Source organism: Anneissia japonica, unplaced genomic scaffold (genome assembly GCF_011630105.1).
Source record: "Anneissia japonica isolate Jap-2015-1 unplaced genomic scaffold, ASM1163010v1 scaffold737_len1565949_cov176, whole genome shotgun sequence".
Classification (NCBI taxonomy): domain Eukaryota; kingdom Metazoa; phylum Echinodermata; class Crinoidea; order Comatulida; family Comatulidae; genus Anneissia; species Anneissia japonica.
Genome location: NW_022741618.1, coordinates 858,927 through 877,588, shown reverse-complemented (window position 1 = coordinate 877,588; position 18,662 = coordinate 858,927). Strand labels below are relative to the sequence as shown.

Below are 18,662 nucleotides of genomic sequence, written 5' to 3'. Positions count from 1 at the left end.
TTTACACGACCTTGGCATTACCTTACAGACGCGTGTGAATGCTTTTTATCTCAGTAGGAATAACTCGGGAGATCGCTCGGTTACAATTTGTTACTTTTTGTTAAATTTAACTTCACGTGTGAATCGGGTATTAGTTTATGTGGAGCATCTTGTGTTATTTGTCATTGTGAAGGGACATATCACTTAGAAGAGTGATTCACTGTTTGCCATATCCTTGGTATAAATCCATTAATAAAATTAATAAAAGAAATTAATCACTTAATCATTTGAATATTATACTGTACAAAGTATACAAAAAATACAATAAAGCTTTTTATATAGTTCAACTGAAATTGTAGTGTCTCAATTATTAATTTATACCTCTATGGTCACATTACTAAAAGGAAATAACTGAATGTTGATCATTTATATTAAACGATAAAAGGAATGGCTATCATTGGCCATCACCAGGGCTTGAAAAAGCATGTGATCGTGCAATCAGCATTTGGAGGCATCATGAATGTTCCAGCGGCATTTCTTGGGAAACAAAATTCAAAAAAATAAACTGTTGGGCTATATAGTGCACAGACAACATTTGGTGCTGGTGACAGTTTATTAAGAAAATGTTCATGGTCAGAGGTGCTAAACATTTTTTTTTCCAGGCCTTGCCATCATCAACAAATTTTTTTAACCATAGCATTGTTATATATTTCTTCCAGTGGTTTACAATTCAGTACAATTATCCCACTTGTTGTCTTAAGGATTTCCCCCATACTGTATCTCCTTATTGTCTTTCACTTGACTACTAAACCACATTATAAGTCAATCGTGATGTCATCATTGCAACTCCCAATGTTATTTGCCTACCACAGTCCAATAATTTTTTTAATAGTGGACGCTCTGCTTGATTTTTTTTTTAGGTTCGACTGCAACAGTTGGTTATCAAAACCAAAGCAAATTGCCTTGTCAAAACTAACATTAAAAGATAGCGATTGACTTATAAAGCAATTAGTAAAGCATGCATCATACACTAGCAGAAAATAATTATACATAGGTTAAATTTAATGCATTCAAAAATTTACTTCGGGCTTTGCAGGCCCTCAGGAAATTTTTTCAAGCATTAAATCTAAACTTTGTATAATAATTTTCCTACAGTGTACTATGCAGAGCTCTACTGATTGCTTACTATTGCACAGAGAATACAGCGATAATTCACGATGCTCCTCTTTACATGAAATTTCTTCATACTCTTTCAGAAGTGACACCTTTAGTTGGCCTTTGAACATACAGTACAGCTTTGTACTCAACTTCCTTCTACTAATATAATATATATTGTTAATGAGAGTACTTCGATAACGTTAGACGTACAGCCTACTGTACTACACAGTCGGTTATAGACTTTTAACAGTACTTTCTGATTTTGGAAAAAAAATAAATAAAAAATTTCGCAAAAAAACTTAATTTTTTCAGCATCGAGTTCTCCTTCATATCTGATCCAATTTCCAGTTTGTTACTTCCTTATAATGTAGAGCTCTATAGACACTATCATATTTTCTTTGACAAAAAACTGTCGTACACACCAATATATAATCCTGATGTACCTACTTATGGTCTTGATCGTGATATCATCATGACCATATTTAGACATGTCGCATGTTTTTGTCAAATACAATCTGATAGTCTCAACAGGACTTAACATATGCAAACCTCATAAGTCAACCATGTACTACTAAACAAATATTATTGATATACTATCATCAAGTATTTTTCAATTATTTGGAGATATATTTTTTAAATATATTTTTCTTTAAGTACAGTACATAGTACATATCTGATTAAATCATGATTAATCAGTAAGTCCATGGAGATTGCGTTTCTCATACTGCCATCACAGGTCTAAAAATAGTGAAAGTGTCTGTAAGACCTTAATTCAGTATGTCAGAGTACAGTTGTTACTTTTCAAAGAGATCCCTTCAAGTTATGGTAACAAAAGTATTACACACAAGGCTGAGTTAAGCCTGAAATACCATATCAGATGTTTGTCTGCGAGATTCAACAGATAATTTTGTCTGATAGTAGTATGACTTGTATTAGATACTGCAAGTCTTCATACGTCGGTGTCTGCTAGTTGGATAAAACTCTACTTCATCATACAAAAGTCTAATCAATATTTATTTCTATTTGAGTCTTGAAATAATGTGTTTGGTCTTGTGTTCAAAACTGGATTGGAATTATTATAATTAATTTTTATTATGATTTTATTGATATATCATTCTGTGGATTATATTAGTTTAAATACAGCTAAACATTGGTACCGGTCACTTTTCCAATATTTTTGTTAAAGGTGACTACATCTTAAAGCTCTACTAGAACTTACTGTAGCCTCCTTCCATACAATGTATTTGTTTTAATTTATATTCTTATTGTAGACTATCTTACTGTATTGTATGGAAAATAAATGCATATTTGATTTGATTTACAAAAGAACAGACAATTAGATACAGTATAAAAGCTGGGGAAAAGCAAAAGCATAAAAACTCTGTCACCAGTAAGGTGTGTTTCTTTTGAGTTGTCTGTTGAGTGTATCAGACAAAAATTAATACATTATATTTCATTTATTTTACCACTTCATAAAAAATACATACTGTAGGTAATGACAATTAAAAAATGTTCTTAGGAGGTGGAACGAATTCTATTTTATTTTATACCTAAATTCAGCAATAATCATTAAAAACATGAAAGTTGCGAGACACTGAGAGCAAAGATACTAGAAATACAAGATAGAGCACTCGCATAGCAAAAATGAGGCGGGAATTGGTCCAGACGTACACGGCGCCCTTCTCTTTTTATATTACTGCAAGTTTTCTATACCTGGTCCAGACGTATAGGGCGCCCTTCTGTTGCTAAGTATATCCAGATGCATACGTTATCACTAATCGGAGTCCGGTCATACGATTCTGCGCTTTGGTGTCTGTCATTTTGTTTTGACTTATTTAATGCCTACTTTTATCTTATGGATAATGGCAACGATTTCTACCTCTGCAAAAGGAAGTTATGTATTCACAGTAGTGTAACACTGGCATAAGTTTTTGGATCCAGTCGTACGCGGCACCCCATTGTTTGTATTCGCACATTGCATTTCGGTGGAACAGTTTGTTTCTGTGGAGAACTCTATCTTGTGTTTCTAGTATCTGAGAGGCGAAAACAGTCAAAAACTACTATCGCCAAAAGGCATGCCTCTCCCGCTACTACTTCCATACTATAACGTAAACCTACATTAATTGCACACACTAAATACTATGTGAGCCAAACAGAATTTAGAAGTGGAACTGTAGGTGGTTAAGATTTTTTCTTCCAAGCCCTAAGTTAAGGTTCAATTAAAAGCAACTGCATTCACTCAACGGTGGCTCCAGAAATTTGCCAACAGTGGGTCCAAACCAAAAGGCAGTCTAGAGCCTTGATCAGGGACCAGGAATAAAAATCCCTGGTAATAATAATACAGCAAGTGTGGATTTATAGATCGCATAATCCATAAAGCCTCTATGCATTATGCCTCTATTGGCAGGGTTCACAGGAGTTTTTATAGCTTAGCATGGGCCAAATTGTGCTTTTAGCACCCCCTCCCACCACCGGCGCCACCATTGCACTCACTAAGCCTCAAAAAGGAACTTTTTATTGATAGAGCATATTGTATGGGTGTCTGGGGAAAGTTATTCCCATTTAAAAAGTTATTAGATTCAGTATTTGAATATCCTTACACCTTTTATCTAAAATATAAATAATTTAGCACCCCCTCCCACCACCGGCGCCACCACTGCACTCACTAAGCCTCAAAAAGAAACTTTTTATTGATAGAGCATATTGTATGGGTGTCTGGGGAAAGTGATTCCCAATTAAAAAGTTATTAGATTCAGTATTTAAATATCCTTACCCCTTTTATCTAAAATATAAATAATTTTATGAAAATTATATAATCAATTAGCTTTTAATACCTTTTTTAACTTTATCTACTAAGATTTTTTTTTATGAACAATAATCACACAACACGAAAAAAAAAAAAACTTTTCTGACTGAGTCTCACCAAAAAATTGGCAAATTCCATTTTAATTGACCTACTATCAGTAAGTTCAAAACAACCGATTGACATTTTTGGTTGCGACATGTCTCTATAACCCCCTGCAATATCCACTACTGGGTATTCCAATAATGGTTTCTTGAGCCACCGATTTCCGAATGACATTCTGTTTAATGTATTTTAAATGTTCTGCATTCATTAATGTCTCATGGTACTCGTTGCCAATCCAGAATTTCTTGAACACAGTTTAATTTGTCGTCATTTTCGTGCTTGTGTTAAGCCTGTCCAGACTATCAAATTTTATTTGGCAAAAAACAGTTGTATGCCCATATATAGTCGTGATGTGCCTATATATGGTCATGATGTGATGTCATCATCACCATATTTAGGCATGTCACATGTTTCTGTAAAATAAAATTTGAGTCTGGACAGCTTTAAACTAATAGCCCATGTGATGCAGCCTAAGGCATATCATGCTATCGTTTTATGACTATATTGGTGATCATTTGATTTTTTTTTTTCCTGCACATTATCTCTCCTTGAATTAGTATCGGAGTGGTTAGAAATGAATGTCTACTACAATTTTAATGTAAAATTCTGCAATAATAGCATGTCAAAATCCCAGTTCGTGGATCAAAGACCCTTGTACATACCTATACAAGCCGAAGATATGCAGGGGTTACAGTAGTATCTCTTGGAGCATTAACCAACCATCATGGCAAAAAACTCTTAAATTTCCAATCTATTTTTTATAGCTACTGGCATTCGAACCAACATTATTCAACATCATATAGGTACTTTACAGCGCAAACACTCGAAGAATCCACGCGTTTTCCTATTACCGAGCGTCGCTTGCCCTGCATGTTTACAATTGACACCCACTATACGTCATGTGACCAACCTAGGGGAATGTGTCTATTGGACTCCATGCACACATAAAATATTGCCGATGACATCAGATACATCATACTCAGATGGAGTGATAGCCATTATTATTAATTTATATATCAAATACTATACAATGAAAAAAGTTCACTTATGACCTTTGACTACAACATGACTCCTATTATACCTCATACTAAATTAAGATATTATTAATAGGAAGGTACCAATTAGAGGACATGGTAAGACCTAGAGAGTAATGATGACATCTGCACTAAACGAATACTGATTTTCTTTTTATAGATATTCCGAAAATCAGGTGTCTTTGGCCACACCTATCAGTAAGTTGTGTAGAGAATAGATATATTCGGGGATCGCCACCTACTGACATAATTAATTTTGTAGTAACACCATCAAAACTTTGAGACCACTAAGTTGGGGTTAAGTGTTATTGCATGCAAAGGTTGCATCATTCAATTGTTGATTTTTTTAATTAATGGTATTTTCATTATTTCTAATCGATAGGCTGGAACTCACATTTTTAAATTTTAGGAAAATCGACAAAATATCATTGTCAGCAAATGAGCATCCTAAAACAATTAAGTACTAGAGGTTTTCACATGGCCATTGTGTAATTAACACCAAAACATAAGCATGACTGTAGATTAAAGACTGCAAAACAAGATGTGTAAAAACCGTGAGCATAGATCACACGACTCTCGTGCCAATAATTACTTCCAACCAATAAATGCTCTGGTCCAGGATGCTGTGGTCTTTGGTGAATTTCATTTGGCTTGGGAAAAAATGCTGACCTTTTGTAAGCTTTTTGAAATTAATTCTAAAAAGGGGATAATAATATAAACGCCACTACGTTAGTCATTCTGCAGAAAAAAGCCTCAATATGTTTTACAATCAGCAGGAGATGCAGTAGATAACTTTGACTTTAACTACTTAAACTACAAACTGTTCCAATATGGATGCGCAACTAGTAGTAGGTGTCCAGAACAATCAAATTGATTTTTATTTTTTCTATCTACCCTAAAGGTTGTCTCCACTTATAGTGTATCAACACCAGAACAAATGTTTCTTTGAGTAAATGTGGCTAGTGGCAATCATTAAATATACCCTTAAAAGCATCAACAATAAGTGGCTTATCTTTAAAGGAGACAGTTTTCTCCAATTCTGTTTACAGGCTTTTTTTTTAAAAGCACATAAGGCCATTATATCCACTTGCATTAGTACAAATACCATTTTAAATAACAAATATTGCATTGTGTAATTCACGCTGGCAGTAAGATTAAATAACATGCCCTCAATAGTGTTAATAACAATAACTGACATACTGTATATTATGAGATATTTTTCTCCAATTCAGTTTTTCATACATTGACATGTTTATCTCCACTTTATTGGTGTCAACACTAATTTAAATTGCAAAACAAACGCTGCATTGTGAAATAATTGTGCCAATTATTTTATGGTCTGCTGGTGCAACAACGGGACTCTTGTTGTTGGGATGTCAGAATACAAGAAGCATAGATAACTGGTGAAGCATGATAATTCTACAATCAATACTGCAGGAAAGTGAATCATATCAGGAACTCCCACCATAATTCGCAAATTTTACCTAATCAACTTTCATCAGGGCCTATTAAACAGAATATAATTTTAATAACATTCTGAAATTCTGATATTAAACAGGGGCGTAGGTAGGATTCAGTCTAGTGGGGTACAAACATTCAGAATGCGGAAATAAATCCGCATTCCAATAAAAATTCAATTGGGTTTAAGCGGAACTAATTTGCCCCACCCCCAACCTAGGCATAAGTTAAATAACCGATATTATATTGTATATCATATAATACTCATTACAAAGTATTGTTATGTGTAATTTTAGAATATTATTAGTGTACTGTATGTTTTGATAAAAATAATCGAAATTCATCGAAATGATACCTTAAAATTTGTTTAAATATTAGATTTGTAAAGAATGTCTCCAAAAGAGTTTAAACTCATAACAACCTGGTTCTTCCCATGTATAATCGTTTATTAATAATAAACATTGATCATCCAAAAGCTGGAATGAACTACCACACAAATTAAAAATTAATTTCGAAGAGATGTCAACTTTTTCATTCCAAAATCATTTTAAATAATGTCGAGTGGAAACATTTTTTGTAATTGGAAATATTTGAAATAAAATATAAATTATTTTAAATAATGTTTTTAAATTTATTTTATTCATTGTTAATTATAATTTACGCTGTATATATGTTTCTCATCACTGTATCACTTTGAAAATCAGTACTATAGTACTGAATGTGTCTACAGTAGAAAGAACGATTAAATAAATAAATAAAAATTAGCTTGTTTTGTTATGCTTGATATGGCATCCTCATTCTCCTTATATCAAAAAGCCCAGACATAAAAATGTTTTATTTTTTACTTAAAAGCAAAATATATGAGTTACACTTACCAAAACAAAACTGCTCTTTTGGTCTCAACTTTGCAGCATCTCGTGCCTATGAAATATGAGAAATACTTAGAAGTTATTCTAAAAGTCACAAGAAAATAAATACAAAATGTAAATGAAACAAAATAATGAATAGTAATTTATTAAATAAAATCAATAAAATTAAATCAAAAAGTTTTACAAGTTTTATGATTTCATTAATTCAAAATTAATAGATTAAGCTTCATAAAAAAAAATAATTATCCTTTAATCATTCTTTTCTGAACAAACTTTTCCAAGAATTACATTTGAATAAACCTATCAGGTTGATTGTTTTATATCAAGTTTAGACTGTGTAACCTATCAGATTAGCTCTTTTATACCATGTTTGCAACATGTAACCTATCAGATTGACTATTTAATGCCATGTTTGGACCATGTGACCTATCAGATTGACTGTTTCATGTTCCATAGTTGCATGACCTTGACTGGCACTATCATAGAAGCCAGTAGTATGAGACCCTGAGGGAGATGTCTCTTCAGTACCTAATCAAATTTATGCATGCATAATTAAACTTGAAAACTTGGGAAATGAAACATTTATGACCTAGCTACTGAATGATATTGCAAAGCAACAAAGTGACTCGAAACAACAGTTTACAGAAAAACTAAAATATTTGTAAGCCTATAAAAGACAATGTTAATCTCTCTGACTCAACATTATGTAATGTGTGATGTAATGTTACAGTCACGCAAGAATTTAAAATACGAAAGAAAACGTATTAGGCAAAATAAAGTTACTTGCTAGTTTCACATTCTCGTCCTCATCAAATTTGGAGCCTCATGAAACAATTTACTACATCAGGGCTAGAAATTAGCAGTCACCCGGTCGCCAGTGGCGACCTTTTTTGGTGTCGGGTGATAGCAAATGTTTTGGGTATCGCCCCGTCTGGCGACCCTTACTATTTTGGATTGATGAAAAAATAACCAACTACTTTTAGCCATTTTGGCGAAGGCTTAAAATCATTTAAAAGTTTCAAATACTTGCTAAACATCGTTTTTTTTTTTCCGTCCGAGCTCCATTTTTCGCCAATCATAGCCATGCAAAGTTTATTTGTGTTGTTGTATTGGTAGTCTAGATGCAAACATCATTGTGTGCTTCGCAGTTTGTTATTTGTTATTTTAACGAGGTGGATGCAGGGCAGTGGCTGTATGACGACGACTATTATGAAGGTGAATTACCTCATGTATGACGATTACACGAAGGAACTATATTCACGACAGCCGGCTAGCTGAAAGTGTACCCTGTGGGCGCAAACTGGCGACAAAGTATACCTAAAGGCAGCCGACCGCCGGGTACATAACAACTTCCGAGCTTGTTTATCCATGGAGGGCTACCTATGCTTAGGCCTAGGATCAAGGTCTATGCATGCAATGGTGGTAGAAATGTCATTCATAATTATTTAATCAATAATTTCGTGTTCTCGTCTGATATGTAAAATACTAAGTAATGCGTGTAATATTTTAGGAATGCACCACGTGGTTTGCTCTGTTACACAGTGTAGGTACTATAGAGCAGAGTGACGGCAGTAGGCACATAGGACCAGTATAAACCTTGGAAGGGCCAGTATCATTTTTTCCTTACTGGCCCTGCTGGCCACTATGGTTTAGAGTTTAATTTTCAGCCCTGCTACATTTGCTATTTTTTAAAAAAACATTCATTTTTTTTTCCATGGACAATAAAAAATGACTATCTGAAAGAATGATGCCAAGCCTAAAATTAGGTTGGAACATTAATGGTAGAAATACATTAAAATGATTCATTTTACTTCTTTTATGAAAAAAACAAACTATTTTTAATTATTTACCACAGCTGGTTTAACATTAGTATATAGGATACTGAAAAGCAAATAGTAAATACTCTCACCAAAAATTGATTTAAAATCAGGACATGAAACTAATAATTTATTTTATTTGGCCTTACTGATGAAATGGTGATAAAATAATAAAACTTTTTTAGTAGAACAGAATGATAAGCCTCGTCAACATCTTGAAGCCACTGTCAATTAACGATGCATTTACTGTTTAAAAAAATTACATCTTGTCAATTTACTTTTAAAAGTGTTCTTGTATTAGAGGTCATTTTGTCACTTGGTGGTCACAGTCTCAAATTAGAGAATTCCTAAAAGAAGGAATGGTCAGTTGGAACTTAGAAAAACTTATCCTGAATTAGAGGGGTCTAACAATTAGTGATATCTCAAATTAGAGGGTGAAATGTATTCAAGAATAATCATGTTCAGCTACTTACTCTATGTTCATCTTTAAACTTAATTGACCTCCATTCACAAACATTTTTTGTGTCTAATTCATTGTATATACAGGTCTCCATCTAATTAAAGACCCCTCCAATTAAAGACCACCTCTAATTAAAGACTACTTTTCTATGGTCCCAAATTAACAATTGTCTTTTATCTTTATTATTCTAATTAGCGACCAAAGCTGCTAAAGAACATGGAAACCCCCGCTCCCAAAAGCGGTCTTTAATTGGAGGGAAATCTGTATTATTACTTCGCCACACAAACCTTTAAACAATATTTTATTTTAATTATGAAGTCAAAATATTTCATATTATGAATTCTTTTCAAAAGTAGTGCTTCTTTCTCAAATTAATAATTCACTGTATAAGTTTGGGTTAAAAAAAAACCATGTGATTAATTACGTGATTGTCATCTGAATGTTATTTGCTGTATGGAGAAACTTAATAAAGAAAGAAAAGAATAAATTGACATAGGTATTGTGAGGTAATTTGTACTTACTGTTGAAATTGTTGACAACTGTATTTGACCTAGGGGACGTGAACCTTTTGGCAAGTTCTAGAATAGCAAAAAAAGATATATTTATATTATTCTATATTTTTCCAAAAATAGTACGGTACATGGCATAGTAAAAATATATAAAAACAAGACAATCTAAAATATGGATAAAATTTTTAATTATTTTCATCATAAATTTTATGTTCACTATCTAAAATAATCAATCTATCAACTAAACTAATCATTCAATTAATTACTTACTAATTACTTTCTAGTTAGTTTATAAAATTATCAGTCAATAAATTCATTATTTAATGAATCAAATACTTTAATTAGGCCTAATCAGTTAACTAAATAATCAATCACATAATTTATATTTAACAATTAAATAAATAAATCTATCAATAAATCTATCAATCAATCAATTGAAAAAAGATAACTAAGATATTCATCAAATTACTCATTTAATTGTTCAAATAATCAATTTTAGATTAATCAATCATCCAATCAATTTGTAATCAAGTTAATTGTTATATGTACACAGAAATAAAAACAATTACTCAACTAAAAGGTAATCAATGAATCACTCATTAAGTTACTTGATCAATCAATCAATCAATTAATTAATCAATCAATCTAGCAATTTGTAATCAAGTTTAAATATACAATTCTCCCTCTAATTAAAGACGATTTTTTTGTAGTCCCATATTATCAAATGCCTTCTACCTTTATTATTCTAATTAGAGACCAAAGCTGTTAAAACCCTTGGAAACCCTGGTCCCAAAAGTGGTCTTTAATTGGAGGGAGACCTGTATTTAGAAATAAAAACACAAAATTGTTATCATTCATTTCCATTTACCTGAATTAATAAGCTCATAAATTATATATAAATTATAATAGAAGAGAGACACAATCTACTATAGATACAATAATGTTTAATAAGATAGTATATTACATACTGCAAGTATCGAAATGCACACCATCATGTCGGGATTCAATATTTCAACATTAATTATGTCATCATCAAGAATGATTCCTGATGATGACATACCGTAATTAATGTCGAAATATTGAATCCCGACACGATGGCATGCATTTCAATACTTGGAGTATGTATTAGTTATCTTATAATGTTTAATGATTATGTCTTTTTAGTGCAGAATACTAAGGTCTCTATAATATAAAATAAACAATAATATAACCAATAAACAAATATATTGAGACTCACAAGAGGATTGTCCATATAATATTCAAATGCTGCTACATCACTTGCAATAATAAAATACCGACGATAAAATTTTCCAACTTGCCCCTGATCTTCAATATCAGCATAACCACAAGTTCTACCTTGTCTATCTACGTAAGGCATTGCTGTAAAGATAATCACATTTTTAATATGTGGCAAAGACAAGCCAAACCAGTCACTCGTCGCAAATCGTGTTTCAGAGAAAATGGCCAAAACATGCTAGAGTGTCAAATTTTTAAAAATCTATTTTATTGCACTAAACTAAACTTTATATATCTACACATCATTCTATGCTGTTATTTGTCCCATTTTCAATGTTGAAACAACACTTTTTAATGATTTAAAGATAGTTTCTGCATGAGAAATGCCTGAAATCATAAACTTTGAAGGCTGATTTCTCATTATTGTTCTTTAAACAGCTGTTTGGTTAAACGCTTGTAACTTCATAAGGAAATGTCCGATTTGAATGATTTTTTTTCCATTTTATAGCTATTATTTTACTCTCTAAAATGTTGAGTTTCTTGACACTTATATATCCTTTCTACTTTCTCCTTCGTGAGACCTTTAACCTTTGCCCTAATTTCTATGCTTCATGTACAATTTCTTGGGTATTTCTGCCAACTTCATAATTTTCTTCTCTAGGTTTATTGTTATTTATCTTCCATTTAAAAAAATATATATATATATAATATCACTTTGCTTTTTGATTATATACTCTTACAGGATTATGGATGCCAGTTATTAAAAATAAACAAAACAAAACGGATATAAACTATTTTGCCAAGGACGCATTTCAAGGCAAAAGCTAATTCAGGATCTGTATGTAAGTAAGGGATAAGTCAATGAATGACCTAGTCATTTACTATCATTATAACATCAACTCAGTTTTTATTCTGTAAGCAAGCTTGTCCTTCATGATGACTGGCATGTTCTGAAATCGCTGGTCGACACTTGACAAGAGCCCCCTCGATAATGAAAAATTGTTTTTACCTATGGTCAATTCGGAAAAAGTCTGTTAAATATTTTTTTTTTTATTTTCTTCACCAAAATATATTTTTTGCAAAATCAATGACATCATCATTCCAAGCTGCAGCACAATGCAAACTAAAGATAGTGAACTTGCTTTAAAAGTCTCTTAAACAACACATGGAGCATGAAATGGATGTTGTCTAATGTCTTATTTATTAATACTTCTATTCCTTTCATTATGTGTAATTGTATAATAAAGTACATTTTTCTATGTAAATTGTACTTTTTGTACTTGTTTTTAGGGACTACATTGTAAATACTGTAAGTAATTTTTAATAACTTTTATGTCTTATTTTTTTAATGTGATTATACCTTTTTTCTCTGTTTTAAAATGTGTCAAATTGGTTTTAAAATTTTTTTATGACATTTTGTACTGTTTCTGGGGGATGGCAAATAAATATACAAATTGTGTATCAATTTAATAGCATTAATGTATTATAATAACTTTTATTTCAAAATATATAAAAACACATTAAATTATCAAAAAATTGAAGCCAATGATGATTGCAGATTTAATTTCTTTATATAATCATAAAAAACTTATGAAACATCAAAAGGTTATACAACATAAACAAAAAAAATCATTGCATAAATCATGTAAATGTATGAGGAACACAATTCTCAAATAAAAAATAATGTAAGGTAGCTAAGGTGTGGGCACATCATAGTTTGTATCATTTTGTGGACTTCCTTGGTAGTACTGTATGTCTACTTTTGTTTTTAAATTTAGCTTCACTACTACTTTTGTTCAGATGTCTTTTCTTTCTTTTTCTATCTCATTTTCCTTATCATATAACAGTAGATGTACATACTGCATATACATAGATTCTAGGCATCTGATTTGGTTACAGAGCAAGCAATAACTTCAACCAGGACTATGACGTAGGTTTCAATGGTAGTTCATTTTTTCTCGTTTAAAAAGTACTATCAGTACTACTCTAAATGATAGTAAGCTACCTTTTTGCCCTGTCACGATGTGCAATCTCTAGGCTGCCACCTATAACGTTGCTATGTAATTTATAATGCGGCACGGACGATACAGGGTGACGCGACCTCTACGATGCTGAGAGAAATTGCCTTTTTGATCGCCTAGGCCTAGGAAGTAAGCAAAGGCCTACTGGGTGTGCTCTTTTCATTTCTTTTTTAGGTCTCGAATCTATGTATGAGGTAGGTCAAACAAATATTACCTGCTCTAGATTCGGGGAACAGTAAAATCTACAGCTCCTTGGGAAGATTGGCTACAGTCTCCACATTACCTCGGGGCAATAGATTTTTCCATTCCCCCCATGAGCAGTCAATATTTGTAAATAATTTCATCCTAGTAATCCAATATGGAATACAACTTCCAACAAAATTAAACCTGAATCTAAAATTTCTAGTTTTGAATAGTTCTTAACAATAAAATTAAGGCCTACTCTGATCTTGGCAAATGTTGAGTTTCTTGACACTTATATATCCTTTCTACTTTCTCCTTCGTGAGACCTTTAACCTTTGCCCTAATTTCTATGCTTCATGTACAATTTCTTGGGTATTTCTGCCAACTTCATAATTTCTTCTCTAGGTTTATTGTTATTTATCTACCATTTAAAAAAATATATATATATATATATAATAATCACTTTGCTTTTTGATTATATACTCTTACAGGATTATGGATGCCAGTTATTAAAAATAAACAAAACAAAACGGATATAAACTATTTTGCCAAGGACGCATTTCAAGGCAAAAGCTAATTCAGGATCTGTATGTAAGTAAGGGATAAGTCAATGAATGACCTAGTCATTTACTATCATTATAACATCAACTCAGTTTTTATTCTGTAAGCAAGCTTGTCCTTCATGATGACTGGCATGTTCTGAAATCGCTGGTCGACACTTGACAAGAGCCCCCTCGATAATGAAAAATTGTTTTTACCTATGGTCAATTCGGAAAAAGTCTGTTAAATATTTTTTTTTTTATTTTCTTCACCAAAATATATTTTTTGCAAAATCAATGACATCATCATTCCTGATGACGACATAATTAATGTTGAAATATTGAATCCCAACACGATGGCATGCATTTCAATACTTGGAGTATATATTATACTTTCCCAATGACATTATAGTATATATGTACAGCATTGGCATATGTAGAATTATTTAAATATATTTGGTTAGAGGGATCCAGATTAATAAAATACGCTCTCACCCTTGCATTCACACAAGAAAATCCCTGATCCAGATTATCAAGAAAATGACGGTGGGATCGGTCTGAGTCGCACACAACGCCTGCATCATGTGGCTCAGCAAATACAATACAGTACTTGAGATTCGGTCCCCGACATAATATTTTTGTGTTCTGGTTATATTTAATTTATGAAATACAAGTTACGGTAAACTTTATTAGTTAACAAAATACAGTAGGTCTAGACCTATCTCTTGATTCAAAGGACCTACAGTAGAATTTACACTAGATTAAGGCAAGAGATGAAGCTGCATCTGCATAGCCTAGAAAAATTATGCGAGTAGTACCGTAGCCATGCGCAATCTACTGAAATATCTTTGCGATAGCTAATTCAACACTATTCCTTTGAATAGACAAAATTCCTACATTTAAACACCTTTAAATGCGCTCTGAAGATCATAATTTTCTAATTTTTTTTCTTATGTTTGGAATGGGGCAAGACCCACTCATCGGCTAAGGGCCACACCCACTGGTTTCCATCTTGGACTTCCTATTTCATTTTTCTGGCCAAACCCCTGCATCAGAATAAGGTTAATGGGGTGATATAAGAACATGCACAATATTTAGTTGTCATTTTTAGGCTCATCAAATATTTAGTGGAGGAGTGTTAACTCTTTCTTCAGGAGGCATGAGTATACCTTGCCCCCCCCCCCTTCCTTAGATATGCCATCGGATACAAGGACTAGAGAGGCATGGCAACCCATTGCATCGGAATATTTTAGATTTCTGCAGGTCAAATGTCATAAAATATAAAGTTTTAAAAAAAAAAATAACCTTGAGGTACAGTAGAACTGTGCCATGACTCACAATTTCATATTTCATTGAAACTTTTTTGGGTCAAGATTACCAAACATTCAATAACCGTAATTCTATACAAAAGGATTATTATTTTTGTGAGAATTAGTATGTTTGTTGATACACAGTACTTTAAAAGTTGTAAACATTTCTGTGATATAGTCAAGTCAGGAGACCCCTAAAATCAATCTGGAAGATATTGACACTCATTTAGGATCAACAAAATCTCAAATGTTTGGGTCCACAAAAAACATAAAAGGAGGTCTGCCAAATCTGCAGAGGTTCATCAATATTGTTGATGAGACTTTTGCAGTTTAGTTGACCAATTCCAAGCAAAGTTAACATATTTTCTATCACTGTAACAGCTTAAAGAGCAGCTGGTGGTGCAAGGGAGGGGCTATACAGTATCCCCATTGCTTGGAAATCTTTTAAGCAATTAAGATTTTAAACGATATAATAGATCATTTTATTTTTTTGCTCTATTTCCTTTTTGGTATTTTCAGTGTGCAATCTTATATTTCATAATAATATTTATTCATTGTACCAGAAAGCAAATACACTGTACATAAATTTCAAAGAAACTGGAAAGTAGCCTCGAAAGGAAACCCATCCCAAAAAGAAGCCCATCCAAAGTCTGCAAAAAAAAGAAGTCCAGCTTCTATTCGAGATTAGATTTTATGGTATTACTGTACTGTACAGTAGCTTGATGTCTATATTAAAATAACTTTGCTGAATTCTGTAGCTTCCAGGAGAGCGAATTGGTGGTCCCTGGCCCAGTGGCGGCTCTAGGATATATTTTCTGGGGGACTGAGCTGTCCGAGAGGGTGGAACTTGAGCTTGTAGGCCTGAGCTAGGGGAAGGGTTCGAGAGGGAGTTCCCCTCCCAAATGAGATTTTTTTTCAAGAATAAGGAACCTCTGGATGGCCAGAAATAACACTCTCGCGAGACTGTTACAGACATGTGTTGGTTGGATTGGATTATTTTATATCATTTTTACTCTGAATGCCTGACGACAGGCTCTGTCCAATGAGGGGGCTTGACGTGTCTGCTGGGGGGATTTAAGCCCCTGCTGCACCGACCTGGTGCCGCCACTGCCCTGGCCCCCAGCCTAAATTCTTGCTTCAGCCCTTTCATCAGGTAGATGATAGCGCCATAACTGCTAAAGAGAACACAGCAACCCCAACAGGCAGGAACTCATACTAATAATTGTAGGCCCTACTGTATCTTTACCCACCAGTTTACTTTACAGTATATAAACTACATCTATCTAGTGCACTTTAAATTAAATTATATTTAATAAGCTCCACTCAGGTTTTGTTTTATCCCTTTATGAAATGATACAGTACAGTATTTTAAGGAAATGAAACAACTGAAATAATGTACCTGCAATTTAATAGGTGCTACTGTTTCATTCTCAATTATTGTAACATGGCTTCCTTTTGATAAATTCTGATCATACTTAATATGCTACACCAGTAAATAATATGAGAGAGGCTTTTGTTTGAACTGTATTTCGGTCACTGACTTACATATAGTTTTGAAATGTATTGCATAAACACCTAACATAACAAGTAAAAACAACGTACATTATTATACCATATGGGTTAAGGGCAGACTATGTATTGGATAAGAAGATTTTCGAGAATCAAGTTTATCTACCTTTTTTTTTAATACAAAACAGATGAGGAAAACATCACTAGATTTTGTATCAAGAAATGAGCAATGTAGCCAACAATTTAGAGGTACTCTGTACAGTAGTGTAGCACCACATACAAAATTGTTATCATGCTCCATATCCATAACGAAACCCTGAACTTTAAATCCACTTTGTCTTTCCTTGTTTTGTACGATAAATCCTGAGTTCTTTTATCTTTTGGTATATTGGCAGTTTTGCACAATTGGCTCAGTGAAGCCCGAATGCACCTATTTAACAACTTTCATCACTCGTCTGCATAGAAAAACATTTTTAAACTCAAAATATTTAACTTTTACTTCACACAAAATCATTTATGCTGCAGAATAACCTATATTTTGGTTACAGTATATTCATTTTTGTATATTATTAAAATAATCAATTGTTCATAATGTGTGAAGAAAGGAAAAACCCAGATGGTTCTTAATTTTGCAGTGACGAAGTACAAGGGAAGGACCATGGGGAACATTCCATGCATATTCAACTGCCTGCCCCCTTAATCACGCTGGTTGTTTTTCAGCAGTCCCTAGTCAACTGACCTACATTTTGCTTAAAATATTTAATGTCATGTATTCGTCTTGAAAAAGTTGAATATTAAAATTTTAATTAGTAGTCTAGGCCTAGGAAGTTACTTGTTTTACTTTATTTAGTTAGTCATGAGAAAAAATTCTGGCTTGACAAGATTTGACTGGGACTTTCCAATGGGGGAACACAGCCTGGCCTGCCTTCCCCCACCCACCCCCATACCCGCCCCTGAAAAAATTAAAGCAGTATGCATGGGAGCAATAACATTAGAGCATGAGCTCGAACTCGAACAGCCTTTCGTCTCCATGCTCTCGTACTGACCTGTAACGTGTAGTGTTTACCAACAAGATATGTTGGTTCCTTGCTTGATATCAAAACAGCATTGACAACTGGGGAAGATCCACTCCAGACGACCTGTTGTTGTTGTTAGTTGAATTGCTAGTATAGAAAGTATTTGTACGCATTCTAAATAAGTAATTAACATTCTACTAACCTGTTTGGATATTTATCTGCCGACGTACGAAACAAAATTTACTTTTATCACCTAAAATCCTACCATCATATGGGGTTTCAACACGCTCTCTTGCGAACTGCTTATGGACTTCCCGAAGTGTTGCAGTCCCACTAGTAAACTACTTTTATTTCCGCATAAGCATAATATCGCCAATAGGTGGCGGCAATTACGTTTCTAATATCACACACAATGTTGAATCTTGCCTACAGACCGAAATAATTAAGAAAGGGCCACTTGAAATCACGGAGAATGCGAATAAAATTATAGTAAGGCCACGGTATTGTTTAATATTCTATTGCGATGGGGCCCCTCGGCCACATGCTACTTTCGTTCGTGACACCCGTATAATTCGATTACAAAATGCATTGGGTCCCCCAACATTTCGCCCCCGGGACCCATGACTCTTCTTTTTCTTTGTCGTTACGCCACTGAC

The 18,662-nt window shown here is 33.3% G+C and overlaps 2 protein-coding genes across 2 annotated transcripts in view; both read right to left on the bottom strand.

Annotated features, from left to right (window-relative positions):
* The window catches only part of LOC117118834 (pleckstrin homology domain-containing family A member 1-like), a 34,576-nt gene extending 30,357 nt beyond the window's left edge, over positions 1-4,219 (bottom strand). Inside the window, exons 1-2 of the mRNA XM_033263549.1 lie at positions 4,061-4,219; positions 3,911-3,919 (exon numbers count right to left, since the gene is read on the bottom strand). Coding sequence (XP_033119440.1) covers positions 3,911-3,919; positions 4,061-4,219 — 168 coding nt within the window. The remainder of the gene's footprint in view (positions 1-3,910; positions 3,920-4,060) is intronic.
* Positions 4,220-6,567: 2,348 nt separating this feature from the next.
* LOC117118833 (pleckstrin homology domain-containing family A member 1-like) lies at positions 6,568-18,343 on the bottom strand. The gene is made up of 5 exons (XM_033263548.1): positions 18,209-18,343; positions 11,430-11,572; positions 10,205-10,261; positions 7,413-7,458; positions 6,568-6,584 (listed from the first exon to the last, which is right to left on the bottom strand). The coding sequence occupies exons 2-5, from the start codon at positions 11,568-11,570 to the stop codon at positions 6,568-6,570; spliced, it is 261 nt and encodes an 86-aa protein (XP_033119439.1). The 5' UTR covers positions 11,571-11,572; positions 18,209-18,343.
* Positions 18,344-18,662: the final 319 nt, after the last annotated feature.

What these genes read in the sequence shown, in the direction of transcription:
- LOC117118833 (XM_033263548.1), bottom strand. Translation starts at nt 11,570, where the DNA reads ATGCCTTACGTAGATAGACAAGGTAGAACTTGTGGTTATGCTGATATT. An exon ending in ATTATATGGACAATCCTCTT is followed by an intron (nt 10,262 to 11,429) that starts GTGAGTCTCAAT and finishes TTGCTATTCTAG; the next exon opens with AACTTGCCAAAAGGTTCACG. An exon ending in AGTTGTCAACAATTTCAACA is followed by an intron (nt 7,459 to 10,204) that starts GTAAGTACAAAT and finishes CATATTTCATAG; the next exon opens with GCACGAGATGCTGCAAAGTT.